At 39.3% G+C, this 15700-nt stretch overlaps 1 protein-coding gene across 2 annotated transcripts in view; it reads right to left on the bottom strand.

Annotated features, from left to right (window-relative positions):
* Positions 1 to 6270: 6270 nt before the first annotated feature.
* Positions 6271 to 15700, bottom strand: part of VDAC3 (voltage dependent anion channel 3) — a 15059-nt gene continuing 5629 nt past the window's right edge. For both annotated transcript variants that reach the window (XM_023736650.1, XM_023736651.1), the window contains 6 exons: positions 12916 to 13068; positions 11867 to 11919; positions 10510 to 10737; positions 9076 to 9226; positions 8194 to 8251; positions 6271 to 7348 (listed from right to left, as the gene is read on the bottom strand). In XM_023736650.1, the coding sequence (XP_023592418.1) occupies positions 7257 to 7348; positions 8194 to 8251; positions 9076 to 9226; positions 10510 to 10737; positions 11867 to 11919; positions 12916 to 13068 (735 nt within the window). In that variant the 3' untranslated portion in view covers positions 6271 to 7256. The remainder of the gene's footprint in view (positions 7349 to 8193; positions 8252 to 9075; positions 9227 to 10509; positions 10738 to 11866; positions 11920 to 12915; positions 13069 to 15700) is intronic.

Here is a 15700-nt window from a genome sequence, read left to right as displayed (position 1 = left end):
TCGAACTGCCAACCTTTTGGTTAGCAGCCCAGCACTTAACCACTTCGCCACCAGGCCCCCCCTTTTAAATTGCAGCAGTGAAGTCCCCTCATAGAATGTTAACTGTATCATAATTTAGAGTTGCAAGAAATGCCAGGGTTATCTGGCTTCTTTGACAGTTTCAGGGAACTGTGAGTTCTTGCTGAAGGAAAACTTCAATCCTTATGCAGGAATCCCCATGACTTGGAAGCCTAGGCAGCACTATGGCCAACTCAGGCCCATCTGCCTGCTGGCTCATTTACATTCATGGCCATTTATTGAGTGACCATTATGTGCCAAGCATGGGGCTGGGCACTAGAGGTAGGAAAACAAATAGGCCTCTAGGAGTTCAAGGCAACAGAAGAGGAGGGTAAGCAAATGAAATGCCTCATAATCGTTGCCATCGTGAGGGCATTTCCACGGAGCAGCAAGAGCCCAGGAAGGGCTGCTAAGGCCGTGGGAGGTCAGACAAGCTTTCACAGAAGAGGCAGAAATTTGGCTGAGACTCCAAGTGTGAAGTGGACATTGAGGGCATCGGTTCAGTCTGAGACATGGTGAGTTCTGGATGCCTGCAGACTATCCAAGTAGAGACGTCTGATGTTGCTGGGTGCTAGAGTCGATTCCAACTCGTAGCAACCCCATGTGACAGAGTAGAACTGTCCCATAGGGTTCTCTAGGCTGTAAACTTTACAGGAGCAGACTGCCAGGTCTTTCTCCCACAGAGCCATGGGTGGGCCAAGCGCTTAACTCTTCTACCACCAGGGCTCCTAGAGACGTCTGATACCAAAACCAAACCTGTTGCCATCAAGTCGATTCCGACTCATAGCGACCCTATAGGACAGAGTAGAACTGCCCCATAGGGCTTCCAAGGAACAGCTGGTGGGTTCAAACTGCCAACCTTTCGGTTAGCAGCCAAGCTCTTAACCACTGTGCCACCTGGGCTCCGAAACATCTGATAGGCGGTCTGAAATAACGGTTTGGAGTTGAGTTCTCAGTGGGAAATAAGCTTTGGGAGTAGTTAGCTTTCGGAGGCAGCTATTCAGGAAGCAGATGGGAGTAGTGGTGTTCAAAGGCAAAGCGGAGTGAGTACATGAGAATTACCAGGAAGATGTTTCAAGAACATATTCCACTCACCCCAACACCTCAAGATTTGGATACATTTCTCTAGGTCGGCAAGCCAAATCCCTGGATGGAGGTAGGGATTGGCCATGGGTTACAAGTGTACAGACAATGAACGTTGTGCCTTGTTCTTGATGTTTCCTTCAAGGTGACTGGACCACATTTAGCATTACTCGAACCTCTCTCTAGGCTTTTACTCACTCCACCCCCAGGATAAAGGAGTGTATTTGGCTGGTACCTTTGGGAAGAATGAACAAGGCATGTTGGAGTCAGTTCCTCTTTGGAGAGAGACTGACTGCAGAGCACTAGAATTTTCCTCTGCTCCATGCCATCCAACCTAGGCAGACGGAGAGGCAGCCCTGGCCCAACAATTCATGTGACTGGTAGATATGTTCTCTGTTATGGGGTTGAGTATCAGAAAGCCCATCTGCTCTCACCCTAAGCACTAGCATCAACGTAGCCTTTATCAATGATGGAGATGTTTTTGGCCTCCATTCACCACCACCTTGTCTTAATTTACAATTTGTTTAAAACCGGGGCAAAGAAGAATGGTGCTGTTACCAGACTCTCCCAGAAGGGACTAACACATTAACAATGGACCATAAGGTCTTCCTGGTGTCCTGAAGAATTAATATTTAAAATACCACATTGTGAATGTTAACGTCTTACATGCAAAATTTAATTAAAAAAAAAAAAACTTTATGTCTAATAGTTTCTGAATCTCTCCATTTGGGTAACTTTCCTAAGGATGGCAAGTAGGAACAAGTGGTGTTTCTGGCTTTGGCAAATGCCTTGTGACTCCCCGCCTCTTAGAACGAGGAGTCACGTCATCTACTGAGATAACTCACTCATCACTGTACCTTATACATGCTGCCTCCTGGGCGGCAGTAAGGGTGCCTCTGCCTTTTTCAAAGAATATTAATTAGAAGCTTTTATTCTGAATTACAAAAATAATAAGAAATTCACTTTACACACTTGAAAAATACAGGAAAGTATATGTAAATTAGTTTCACCTTCTGAAAATAATGTATATTTTGTGCATTTTCTCCTGCATTTGCATATATAGTTTAAAAATTAAGATTAGTTTTCTACTTTGCTTTTTCTGTTTAACATCATATTGTGAAAATTTCCTCATGTTACTATTCTTCAAAACATGATTTGTAATAGCTTAATAATGTCCCTTTTAATGAACATACCATCATTTATTTAGCCATTGCCCTACTGAAGCATACTTGGGTGGTTATAATTTTTCACTATTATAAACATCGCAATGAGAAACCTTACACATAAATCTTTCTACATCTCTGATCAATTCAAGGTAAATTCCTAGGAGTAGAATTACTGAATCAAAGAACCCACTGATATTAAATACATATGTATTAGATGTTAACTCTGCTCCCAGGTGCAAAGCTCTATCACACAGGCTGTGGTGAAGGCCAAAATAAGTTACCTCGAGGGTAAGGCTCAAAAGGCAAAACTTTCCAGTATGAGAAACCACAACCAACTCCTCCATCTAAGACACCTCTCATGACTTTCCTTCCTGCACTACTGACCTCCAAGGTGTTTGCAGTTATTGTTGTGACGATTCAAAAGGTTATTTCATATAAAATGGCCAGCACAGTGCCTGACACATAAGCTCAAGAAATGTGTTTTCCCTTCTACCACAGCAGAACGACTTCCTCAGTGATGAGGGTACTTTGAACAGTCTAGCTTATCCTGACAGGGAGTTTCCACCCTGAAACAGCAGGAAGTCCATGCAAGTGGGAGGAAAACAACTTACATGTCTCATGATGAGCTTTAACCCTCTGCTTTACGTTCACTCCCAACCCTGGTTTTTAGCCCCATTGTCTCACACAACCCCTACCCAGAGCCTCACTCTGATCCCATACCTGGCAAGGTTTCTACACCTTCTCTTGCACTATCTATCTCTGGCCTCATTCTCTGCCTTCACTCCAACCCTGACAAGCACTCCTGCCTCATTTTGGGTCTAATGCCTCATGCTTCCCTTTACTCTAGATCAGACGTTGGCAAACTTTTTCTGTAAAGGGCCAGACAGTAAATATTTTAGGCTTTGCAGGCCATACAACTACTCAACTCTGCTGTTGTAGCACAAAAGCAGCCATGTACAATACATAAATAAATGAGCAAACGTGTTCCAATAAAACTTTATTTACAAAGTCAGTAGGCTGGATTTGGACACAGGTGTAGGCCCACTATAGGTCAGTGTTTCCCAAAGTGTGGTCCCCAGCCTAGCAGTATCACTCTCAGTTGGGAATCTGTTCAAAATTCTCTGGCCCCTCCTCAGACCTACTGAGCCAGTTTTATAGGCTGGTGGTGGGGGTCAGCCATCTGTTTTAACAAGCTCTCCAGGTGATTCTGCAGTGGGCTGAAGTTTGAAAACTGCTGCAGTAGGGCACAGCCGCCTATGCAGGTCATCTGGTGAGACAAAGGTTCCGAGTCAAAATCCCTATTAGAATTCAAATGAATCGTCCTATTTCCACAAAGTCTGCGCTCCTGAGCATTCAGAAGTTCAGGAACAGGGACTCATCAAACAGGATCCCCAAGCCATCAGTCTAGGGTGGAAGGCCCCTTACGGCCTGAGATCACTTACCCTGGAGATCAATCATTTCTTTTCACACCTGGTGTATCAGTGGAAAATAATTAAGGACAAAACTGCCTCAATCCCAGGGATGTCCTGGTCCTTGCTTTTACAAGTGGCAAAAGTAGACAGCCTCCAGTGCAAAGAAGCCAGAAACCGTTTCAAGTGATCTGATTCCACTCAGCTGTCAGCCCTCCAGGGCAGTCATGAGCCTGATACTCTTCAACATCCCCAAGGCCCAGCTCCATGATCCTATAAAGTTGCTGAATGAAAGGTGAATTTAAACCGCCTACATTCGTACCTGGATTATTGTACTAAGACATAAAATTTGGCACTTCAGTTCTGAAATTATTAAATAAATTAGAAGGGATAGCACAAGAAAGGGAAACAAGTACACACCTACAGCAACCCCCTTCCCATGTAATTCAGGACACAAACACAACTAACCTCATCAGATAAATAACTAAGAAACTAACTAGGGGTACAGCATATCAGTGTTTCCTTACATCTCTTTATCTTCCACTCCCATTTCTACCCCCTACCCCTACCACCACCAGACTGAAGAGAACTGGCCCACAGTAACACTCCTTTAACACACAGCTGCTATCTTCCTACTTGCATGGCTTATTGCTCCACTCCATAACATAACGGAATTCTTACGTGCAGCAGTGGCAAGCAGACCGACAGGATCCCATCCACACTCATGCTGCTTATAAAGTTCTTCTAGTAAGATGCAGAGCTAGTTAGACCCAGTGTCAACAAGACAGAACTATTTGTTGTTTATCCCCAGCCCCCTTGTCCTTCCCTGATTTACTTTAACCCATCTACAGAGATAATATTAGGGAAAATAAACTTTATCACCATGCAGTTGGTATCACAGATGTTCCCTACATAAGAACTGGTGGTTGAAACATGGGTAAAGGATGTTGTAAAGTCAAGATAATCTTTGGTAGTAGTAAGCGGAAAGACCCTGTACTGAAATTTTTCAGAAAGAAAATGTGTCTACTTGTTTTTAAGACAACTCATTCGGAAACTGAACAAGGAATCTGAATAGGCAGATCAGAAAATTAGAGATGACAGTAAACACAGGAAAACAGGCCATCGGAAATGCAAATTAAAACAAGGCACCATTTCTCACCTATAGAACTGGTAAAAATTTTAAAGCTTGGTAACTCCGTGTTACTGAGGATGTGGGGAGCAGGCACGCTTAAATGTCATTGATAGAAATATAAATTAGTGCAAAAATTTCAAAGGCCTAATTTGTACTACTCACCAAATGCACATGCCTTTCACTCAGCAATCCCACTTGTAAAAGTCTATGCTATAGAACTGCACTGTCCAATATGGTAGCCACTGGCCACAAGGTGGCTATTTACATTTAAATAAAAGAAAATTTTAAATTCTGTTCTTCAATTGCCCTAGTCACATTTCCAGTGCTCAACAGCCACGTGTGGCCAGTGGTTACCATACGAGACAGTGCACATGTAGATAATTTGCATCATCACAGAAAGTTCCACTGAGCAATGCTGCTACGGAAATATTCACAGAGTAGACAAAGATAAACAAAGATGTTCGGTGCAGCGTTGTTGTCAAGCACAAAACTGAAGATAGCAAAAGGGGAATAAATAAATTACATCATATTTATACTAACGTATGCAAATAATAACAAATATGAGGCTGACATAGGAACACAGAACAAAAACTCTGGTAATGTTCAATCTGAATGCAGACTACAGAATAAGATGGGCATTTAAAATTCATATATACAAAAATAGATATTTATATAACCTCTAAAGACATTGAAAAATATCTTCAACGATACATACCAAACTGCTAGTAGTGTGGAAGAAAGTGGGATTGGAGAGAGGAATGGGGAATTTTCACTTTTATTAAATTGACTTCTGTACTGACTGAATTTGTTGCAACCAGCATATATTTCTGTATTTAAAAAAAAATAAGAGATTTTCCAAAGTAGTTCTAGTTTAAGAAAAAAAAGATAAATTATCAATAAGCCCTGAAGATATTATAGTCTATTCATTCCTTTTCTAAACTGGTACTTCCATTCTTTGGTTAGAGTTTTTCTAAATTTTGTTATCAAAAATATTTTTCTCACCAACCACTCTGACGGGGATCACAATACAGGATCTTGGACAGAGGGGAAGAAAAATGTAGAACAAGACTCAAATTTGCAAAAAAAGACCACACTTGCTGGTCTGACAGAGACTGGAGGGATCCCCGAGACTATGGCCCTCAGAAACCCTGCAAACTCAGAACTGAAGCCACTCCCAAAGCCCTCTTTCAGCCAAAGATTAGACAGGCCTATAAACCAAACAATAACATGTGTGAGGAATGTGCTTCTTGGTTCAATCAAGTATAAAAGACCAAATGGGCAACACCTGCCCAAAAGCAAAGACAAGAAGGCAGGAAAGGACAGGAAAACTGGATGAATGGACATGGGGAACCTGGGGTGGAAAGAGGGAGTGTGCTGACACATTGCAGGGATTGCAACCAATGTCACCAAACAATCTCTGTATAAATTTTTGAGTAAGAAACTAATTTGCGCTGTAGACTTTCACCTAAAGCATAATAAAATTAAAAATATACATATATATTTTTCTGAGGCCCTGGAAGAGTCACAGACGTGTCTTCCTCTAGCTCTGGCCTCATCCTATCAACATCTCTTCCCTACAGTATTTCCCCTAATGTACTCTTTCCTTTGCCCTATCTTTTGCCCACTCACACTCTCGCTCCTTCTCAAGAAATCTGTTTGCCTTTCTACAAAACTACTAATTGATACTACCCTATCATACGATAGGAAGCAAGTACTTCAGCAGATGTGCTTCTGCCCAGGAAAGTAAAACTTACTATTCTACCCCTCTGCCGACTGCATGAGAGCAATAAACGAGTGAGGTAAACAAAAGTGGAAGGGACAGGCAACAGCATAAGGGGAAATAAAGAGTCTATTATTTTGACTCCTTGACTACTGTAGACATATCATTTCTACATGCAAATCCCACCCATTACGTTATTTTTCAAAACAAACCTAAAACACATCAAATATAAGAAAACCACTCTAGCAAGTCATATGAGCAAAAATGTGATGGATTTATTTTACTCTGATGCAAAAACCAAAGATTCCACTATAGCACAGAGACCAATATATTAAAAGGTCATGAAAAAGCGGTGTGGGACATGCAGGACGTGACGTACAAACTGGAGGACTGGGTCATTTCCTTTATAACAAGACACTATACTGTTATTGAAAAACACATTTAAAATAACATTGAGGAACTGAACTGAAATGTGGCACAAACATGACAACTTCCATGCATGCCTTCAAGTACCTCCCTTAGGATGGACTTGCAATCTCTAGATTTCAGCGTGGGGAGGAGTACGATTCTTTGGAAGAATAGAAAGTTCACACTTTTGAAATTTCACAGAAGAATTTTAAGGCCAAAACATAGTGGGTTGATTTCTCTTCACTTCCAGGGCCAAATCTGCTGCTTTACTCAAAACCACATTAAGCTTCTAGTTCAAATCCCAACCCAACCTTGTGACCTCCTGCACTGAAGTTCTTTCCATCAATCAAAGCTGAAAGGGTCAGTTTGACTCCTACAAAGAAGAAAACACCACAGTCACTTATAACAAGTATTACAATCAGATCTAAATTTTCTAGAAATGATGGATGGGGTCAATGGCATGGATTATTGCTGGGTATAAGAGTTAAAAGCATCCAGCTATTACTAAATGCTACCCGATGTTGTTGTTGTGCCATCAAGTGGATTCTGACTCACAGCAACACTACATGACAGAACAGAACTGCCTCATTGGGTTTCCTAGGCTGTAATCTTTACAGGAACAGATCGCCAGGTCTTTTCTCCTGCGGAGCTGCTGGTGGGTTCAAACCTCCGACCTTCCAGTTAGCAGCTGAGCACTTAACCACTGCACCACCAAGCCAAAAACCAAACACATTGCTGTCAATTCCAACTCATAGCAAACTTACAGGACAGAGTACAACTGCACCATAGGGTTTCCAAGGCTGTAATCTTTACAGAAGCAGACTGCCACATCTTTCTCCTGTGGAGTGGCTGGTGGATTCGAATTGCTAACCTTTAGGTTAGCAGCTGAGCACTTAACTACTGCGCCACCAGGGCTCCTTAAATCTACATAAGGTTATCTACAATCATCTGATCTGCAATGAATAACACAGATCATGGCAAACTTTATTTGGAGTTCAGAACAATGAATGATTAACCAAACCCACAAGCCAGAGCAACCAAAACACAAGTTGGAAATACATAAATATTTTTTAATCAAAAGTTTGTGATCTGTTTTACTTTCTTTCTGAACAACCAAATGTTACAAGATGGTCTGAATCAACCCACAGTGAAAATTATTTCCATTATTCACCTATCTCCTTTTACCCCAATCCCACTGTTATTAATTCCTTTACTTACCTGGTCGAAGGGTCTGAGTATAACCAAGTCCAATCAGGCTGGCATTATTTACTTTAGCCTAAGATTTGGAGATAGAATAGAAACAGAGAACAATCAATTTCTTAATAGATAAGTCCAATCACTTCATGCATCAGGTTTCCGAAGCTACACCTTAGGGCCAATATAATTACTGAAAGTGAATTTTAATAAAAAAAAAGATAAGCCTTTAAAAAGTCAATTAGAAGTGGTAGGGATGGCGGAGGCCTTGAGAATGCATGCTTAGAGTTCTCGAACAAATTTCTTAAAAACACTGTGCAGCCAAACACCCCTATGCACTGAGTTCTTTGAGATGCCAGTTTATAACCTCTGACAGTGGTTAGAGCACAGACTCTGGTAACAAACAGACTTGAATTCAAATCTATGGCACTGTCACTTAATGGGTTACCTCGGGCAAGTTACCTGACCTCTCTAAGCCTCAGTTCCCTCATCTGTAAAAAGGGGATGAGGATAACACTACTCACCACATAGAGTAGTTGTGAGGAATAAATGAGATAATATACGTAAAGCCCTTAGCACAGTACCTGAAATTTAAGAGCTCAATTAGTGTAATTATTAATAAGAACTAATAGCAACAGGAATAGTAATCAAATCCCTTGAATTTACAGATAAGAAAATTTTGAAGCCAAAGAGATAAAATGACTTGAAACGGTCAGACAACAGCCAAATACTGGAGGAGGTGGAACCAAAACCCACATTTCCTGACTTCAAGTGTAATACTATTTCACTACACAATGAGCTAGCTTATTAAAATAAAGAGCATGTAAACTACAACCATATCATCACATTCATTTACAACTTAGATGGAAACCCAAGAGCAGATCCACTCTGGTAGCACATTCTTACAGATAGAGAAGTTCTACAATCCAACTTGTATTTAGCAGCAATGCCAAAACGAGTGTTGTTACTCCCAGCTGTCCAAGCAAGGTTTATTGAAGTTTCAATTTTCTCATTAACCTTCTGGTAGATAGACCCTCCAAATTCAGTGCCATCATTCCTGTTTTCAAGAAAATGGAAAAAGTTATAAATATCTAATTTATACCATTCCTATGATATGGAAACAAATTCTAAGACTATCTAAACAAGGATCCCATCTTGCAACTGCAAATTTCAGCAAACTTCCAGCATAAATGACTACTAAAAAGACAACTAAATGCATTCATTTTTTATAACTGCCTAATTCAAATACAGTAACAACTGATTCATTTACTTGGGTCCTCCACATGATGTAAATTTCTTAAGAAAATTCAATTATGCACAAAGGCAGACACCTCAGGCAAATATGACCTATAAATCTCTGAGATTTTCATAGAATTTAGAGACTTCAAAGTAGAATTCATAAAGATTCTGTAAAAAACAAGCAAACAAAACCGACAGAGGTATGGGTACAGGAGTAAAGCCAATCCTGGCTTTCATTTACAACACAATTCTAGCATTAGAAAGCACCCTCTCTATAATACCTAGACTGCACTGCTCCAGAGAAGTACATGGAGTATTGCTTCAAAGCACCCCAGAATTTAATCCGAGTTTTTACAGTTTTCCTGACAATATTGCTTCATCAATATCAATGCCTCTGTCTACACCACTAAATTAGAATGTCTAACAGAGAGCTGTCGGTAAAACTGCAAAAACATGTAGCTCACCCTCTGCCTTTTTCTTCCTGGTAGAGCAGTAATACCCAGTAGGCCAAGACATAAAATACAATTTAAAAATTCAGATTCATTCAGCCAACAAGGTGCAGCATAATGGAATCCCAGGACTGCTTTAAGAACTCCTGCTACTTGTAAATGCACTAGGGGAACTGAGTTCTGACCAAGGGTACCTGAAAACCTCCAGAGAACTACTGGGGATGTTCCAGGATGATCAGTCATTCAGTGCTATTCCTGGTTATCCGAACAAACCTGCTTCCAGACACTGCCAAGACGAAGAGGGCACCAGAGGAAGCAGGAACATCTCCGAAGTATCCCTCATATCAGGAGGTAACCCATCCCTAGGTTCTCTCCATCCCTGTGGTTCGATAGATGGGAGAGCTTCTCTGAAGTCTGGAGTAACTGCTGAGAGGCCAGTAACTACCAGCAGTGCGGCACTATGCACCAAGTGTACCTAACCTCCTTGCAAAGTTTTGCTGACTATGAAAACAGTACAATGAGGCTGTGTGTCCGCCAAGGCATATTAGACGCCAAGTACCATCACTTCTAACCTTCTCTACATGCTAACAGCTACCATTTTTTTTGGCAGACTGCACGGGCACTCGCAAAGGAATAAATGATAAGCACTCACACATGAGTGTGCAGCTGGAAATCTGCAGCCTTATAACCCAGGGCAAAATTATTCTGTGACAGTTTGGATTTGGCTGTGTCAAAACTCATCTGATAGCCAGCAAGCCAGCCTTCAAAGGCCAACACAGCCCAGCCATAGATGGTTGGTCCAGAAAAATCTATATCAACATTACTGCCAAGACTGAAACAATCCCGTTTATAGGAGGCCTTCAACTTCCCACTCTTCTTTCTGTAAAAAACAACAAAATAAAAACAACATGAGTTTCTACTACTGTTCAGCAATCTTTACAGTAAGATCCTATTTCCCCTAATTTAAATATTACTTCGGTGGACTGCATATAGAGAGTAAAAATGTTTCAAGTGACTTAGATCTACAAATATAATTTTGCTAGAATCACAAATGTATATACTGGTCTATCTATTCAAATTCAAATGATAGGACACTTCCTCACTAATTTCATCAAGGCATGAAGAAAAGTACAAGGAGGAATAAGGTATTTCAGTGCCAAATTAACAATCTGAAGACAGACATATACAGACATGTGAGAAACCAAATCTCTTTAAATGTTTCCAAATGCTCAAATGTCACAAAAGGTAACACCCAACACACTTCTAAATTATTAACCTGTTATGGAGAGAAGTATACTGTTTTGAAGGACAATACTAAAAACAATTAGTTGTTAATAGTCCATATCCTATTCCAAACAGGTCTCTTATGAGAATATTTGTCCTCAAGATAACTCGAGATTTGTCCTCAAGATGTCCTCAAGTATGCAGCAAGAAGGACACATTCTCTTGTTAGAGCTGAAAGAAATGCCACTTTGTATTCACCTAGCACCTTTTTCCTTTGGATAACAGCAGTCCCTATAAGGCAGATAGGAAGCAACATTATGCCCATTTTATAGATGAGGAAACTGAAGCACAGAAGTCAAGAGATTAACAGAGGCTAAGAAAGCAAATCAATAGCAGAATTACTAGTACAGTGTTCTAGAGCAAGATTACACTCTTAAGAAATTAACTTCTCCACAGAATACCACATTCAGGAATCTTTAGAATACAGTTTAACAAATAGTATGGTCTCAGACCCTTCTAGCTCCTAAACTTTTTCTATTATGTGCCCCTTTGGAAGAGACTTATAAATTTTTTGTTCATCTTTTCAATTTTCAAATCCAAATTTCATCCTGCCTCAAGTGAGTCTTCCTTTATCTTTACTATATACACCAGGCCTCCAGTATTCCTAACAGCAACCGCCTAAGCTCTTCCTGCCTCCAAGCTTTCAAACTGCAACTCCCTATTCGAAAGCTCTCTATCCCTTCAGGCTACAAAAACGTTTTAGAAAGTAGGGTTTGGATAATTACCCTGTGTTCGGAACAAATATGGTATCAAGAGTCAGTTTCAACCCTTCAGCCAACTGAAAAATAAAGATTTAAAATTAACAAATTAGTAATTTTCAATTCTTTTTTCAATTCAAGAAACCAATTCTAAAGTTTCCTCTAATTTCCTATCTAACAAAAAGAGGAAGTCATTAACGGAGGTCACATATTAAAGTATTACATTATATATTAAATCACCTCCCCAGCCTCCCCTCTCCCCTGGCCCTCTGCCTTCATCATGAGTCTCCCACCAAAAGACAGGTTGAAATTTATAGGTCAAATCCTATTACCAAAGATAACATAAATTACAGTACAAAAACAATAAAATTCCAATGCAACAATCTTGTTACTATCTTGAAATTGTTATAATGAAATAACCTGACATTTAACAAGCTAAGCTAAGTAATTTATTTAGCTATACCTGTACTTTGGACATGTTATCAGGAGGGACCAGTCCCTGGAGAAGGACATCATTCTTGGTAAAGTAGAAGGTCAGCAAAAAAGAGGAAGACACTTAGCAAGATGGACTAACACACGGTTGCAACAATGGGCTCAAGCATAACAACTGTGAGGATGATGCAGGACTAAGCATTGTTTCCTTGACAGCACCTAACATGTATACTGTATTTATATGTAATATTGTGCATAGTGACACAGATCAAAAAATAGTGCTCCGTACACAGCAGGCACTTGACAAATACCTACTGATAGACTTTGCCTTTGAAAACATTACAGAATTTTAGAAACATTTTTCGGTGGGGCCGATTTTGCAATGATAACAAAACAAAATCAATGCAAACAGTCTGCTCTACCCAGAGAGGCTCAGCTGTATTAAAGAATAAGTAGAACGGGTCAGAACAAAGATGCAGTGTGATAATTAGTGTACTCACAAACAAAGCCTTACTTTTTAGAAACAAGAAAACATACCAAATAGGGCCACATGTAGATATGTTGTAACATCTCATCCAGTTTGATCATCACAGCATCTGTAAAATGTATTTAACCTACAAATAACTTCTAGTGTTTTTTCTTACCTTATTCTCCAAAGAGATTTCTGTTCCAAGAGTATTGTCTGTGTTCCATTTTTGGGTGAAGGTAAGTCCATAATTACAGACCTTATACTTGGTCTCTAGGTTGCCTGATGCTTTCCCTGTATCGGTGTAAGCATGACCAGAAGTAGAAAATTCCTGGTGAGCAAGAAAAAATAATTACCTTAAAATTAGCTCATCAAATAAAAAATTCACTTCAGAAATCAGTGCTGGACGGATCAGAAACCAATACAATTTACTCTTTACGATGACAACTTATTTCCTGCTTTCCTTCTTTACAATGGAAATGGAAAGGTTAAACCAGTTCTAGATCTTTCCATTACTCCACCCCTCTGACTGATAATCCATGTCCCTTATACTCTTAGTAAACTGAAAACTTAAATTCTCTACTTTAAAAGAGTAGATCTTTACTAAAAATAAATGCCTTCACTAAAAAGACAAAAATATTGAACCTTAAACAGTTTACTTCCATGATGTGAAAAAGATTATCGGTTCTCTATCATACCTTTCAAAGTATTAGTTTATTTAAAACCAAAAGTCTTTAAAAATCCCCAAACACTAGAAGCACCGCCTGTCCCCTGCTTTAGTAGGGTCAAAACTTTATTGCTTTTGTCTACAAGACTATCTGTAAAGACTTCAGCATAAACAATTTCAATATCTGAAAGTATCTGCCCATTTTTCACAGTGAAATGGAATGGAATTTCTCTCTCTTTTCCTCGTCTTCCCCAGTCTACCTTTTAGGGTATTTTCTATCAAACAGTTACCGTAAATGCCTTAAATTATATCCTCCTTACTAGTTAAGTGTCCCTTCAGTCACATAACAACTAACAATCAGAAACAGATCTCCTTCTAGGGGGGAAGCAAACAGTCAACACCTGTCACTATGCATCTATGAACTGTCAAGGAAAAAAAAAAATCCTGATTGGCCTTGTTTTTAAGGAACATTTCTGAAATACTGCCAACCTCAATCAGTTCTGTTTTACTGTCTGTAATACAAAGCCTCCCTTTAACAAATGTGAGGCTCTAACTCTAGTTTTACAGGCTGATGAAACAACTGGGAAATTGTGATCTGTTTATCAACACCAGATGGAAAGCTTTAAAACAGGATATCATGCTGCACGCTTAGGGCAAGGTCTTAGTAAAAATGATAAAGACATTAGTCATGTTTAACAGTTCACACAATTCTTTTAATGTGACTATCATTTTCTTTTAGTAAACCCTACTACCCAGTCTTATTTATTTATTTATTTATTACATTTACCTTCACAAACTTGACAACTACAGCAAATATAAACATTAATTTTGGTGTTAGGGGAATTTTATCCACAAAATTAAGGTAACCATATTTATTCCACATTTCTTCCTTATTATCATTGTCATTTCTTAGTTTGAAGTTCTTTAAAAATTCTAAAATACCAGAGGCACAAATGTCAGAGAAGGTCAGAATTTTTCTAAGTTGAATTCCAGGCTCCTAATTGCTCCAATTTTTGTCTTATTTCATAATTAGGTCAAACAAGTGCAAAATACATTTATAACACGCATATAACATCTATAGCTCTACACTAAATGCTAGTAAACAAAACAACTGCAAAAATATTACTGTTAAATAGACAGCATATAACAAAAATATCAAGATACAATGTAAGAAATTTGAAGCAATGGGTGAAATATATCTTAAATAAATACCAGAGACCAAAAGCAGCCATAAAAGCAAGCACACAAATAGGCTTTTTTTCCTTACCATCTGAATGAATATTTCCAAACCACAGCAGCATGAAAGGAGATAAAATTGTTTAACTGATGACTTTGCAACATGAACCAAACTTGAACAAATTCTGAAACTCTATTCAAAGTGAGTATAATTTTTCTATTTTAACAGAACCCTATATACAATGTGCCCACCCTAGTGAGGATACCCATTCCATTGCTGCCGAGCTGATTCCGACTCATAGCAACCATACAGGACAGAGCAGAACTGCCCCACAGGGTTTCCAAGGCTGTAATATTTATGGAAGTAGACTGCCATATCTTTCTTCTGCAGAACAGCTGGTGGGTTCAAACTGTCGACCTTCTTTAATGTGACAATCATTTTCTTTTAGTAAGAAAGAAAGAACTATCAGGCTTCTCTTAGTGAGGATCCCATTAGTGCATACATATTTATTATCCACTAGAGAAACCTGGAGCCTAGTGGCACAGTGGCTAAGAGCTTGGCTGCTCACCAAAAGACTGCCAGTTCGAATCTACCAGCCACTCCTTGGAAACCATATGGGGTCTGGTTTAGAGAAATCCAGGGAAAGAAGGATAGTAACCAGGATTATACCGAGTCAAAGTGTCATAAGAATTCTACATGCCTCCTGACCTTCTAACTAAACAGCTATCCAGTAATTTGCTCTGGTTTGAATAAGTAAATACTAAAATGATACAGCCAATGAGCAGAAATTAGAGAATGAGGTGAATGTAAAGTCAATCTATTTGCTGAGATTTGTGGAACAAAAACTCTGGTTAATGACCCTTTGAAAATATGTCAACATACCCTTCACTGTTAACTTCCACCAAAAAAAGGATTTATAAACATCAATAAAAATTGTAGAACAACCTACATGCACTTTACTTCTAACATTTGCTTCAATTAATCATGAAGGGACAGGGATTAAAAATTAGTTTCTGTAAAAGGGCATTAAAACTTGCATGGACCTCTGAAACTATTGCCCTGAGACAATCTTTTTTATTCCCCATACAAAAATTTATACATACATTGTTATGTGACCCT

Source organism: Trichechus manatus, unplaced genomic scaffold, assembly GCF_000243295.1.
Source record: "Trichechus manatus latirostris isolate Lorelei unplaced genomic scaffold, TriManLat1.0 scaffold00090, whole genome shotgun sequence".
Taxonomy (NCBI): Eukaryota; Metazoa; Chordata; class Mammalia; order Sirenia; family Trichechidae; genus Trichechus; species Trichechus manatus.
The sequence above is the reverse complement of the archived record's forward strand: the minus strand, read 5'-3'. Positions and strand labels throughout refer to the sequence as shown.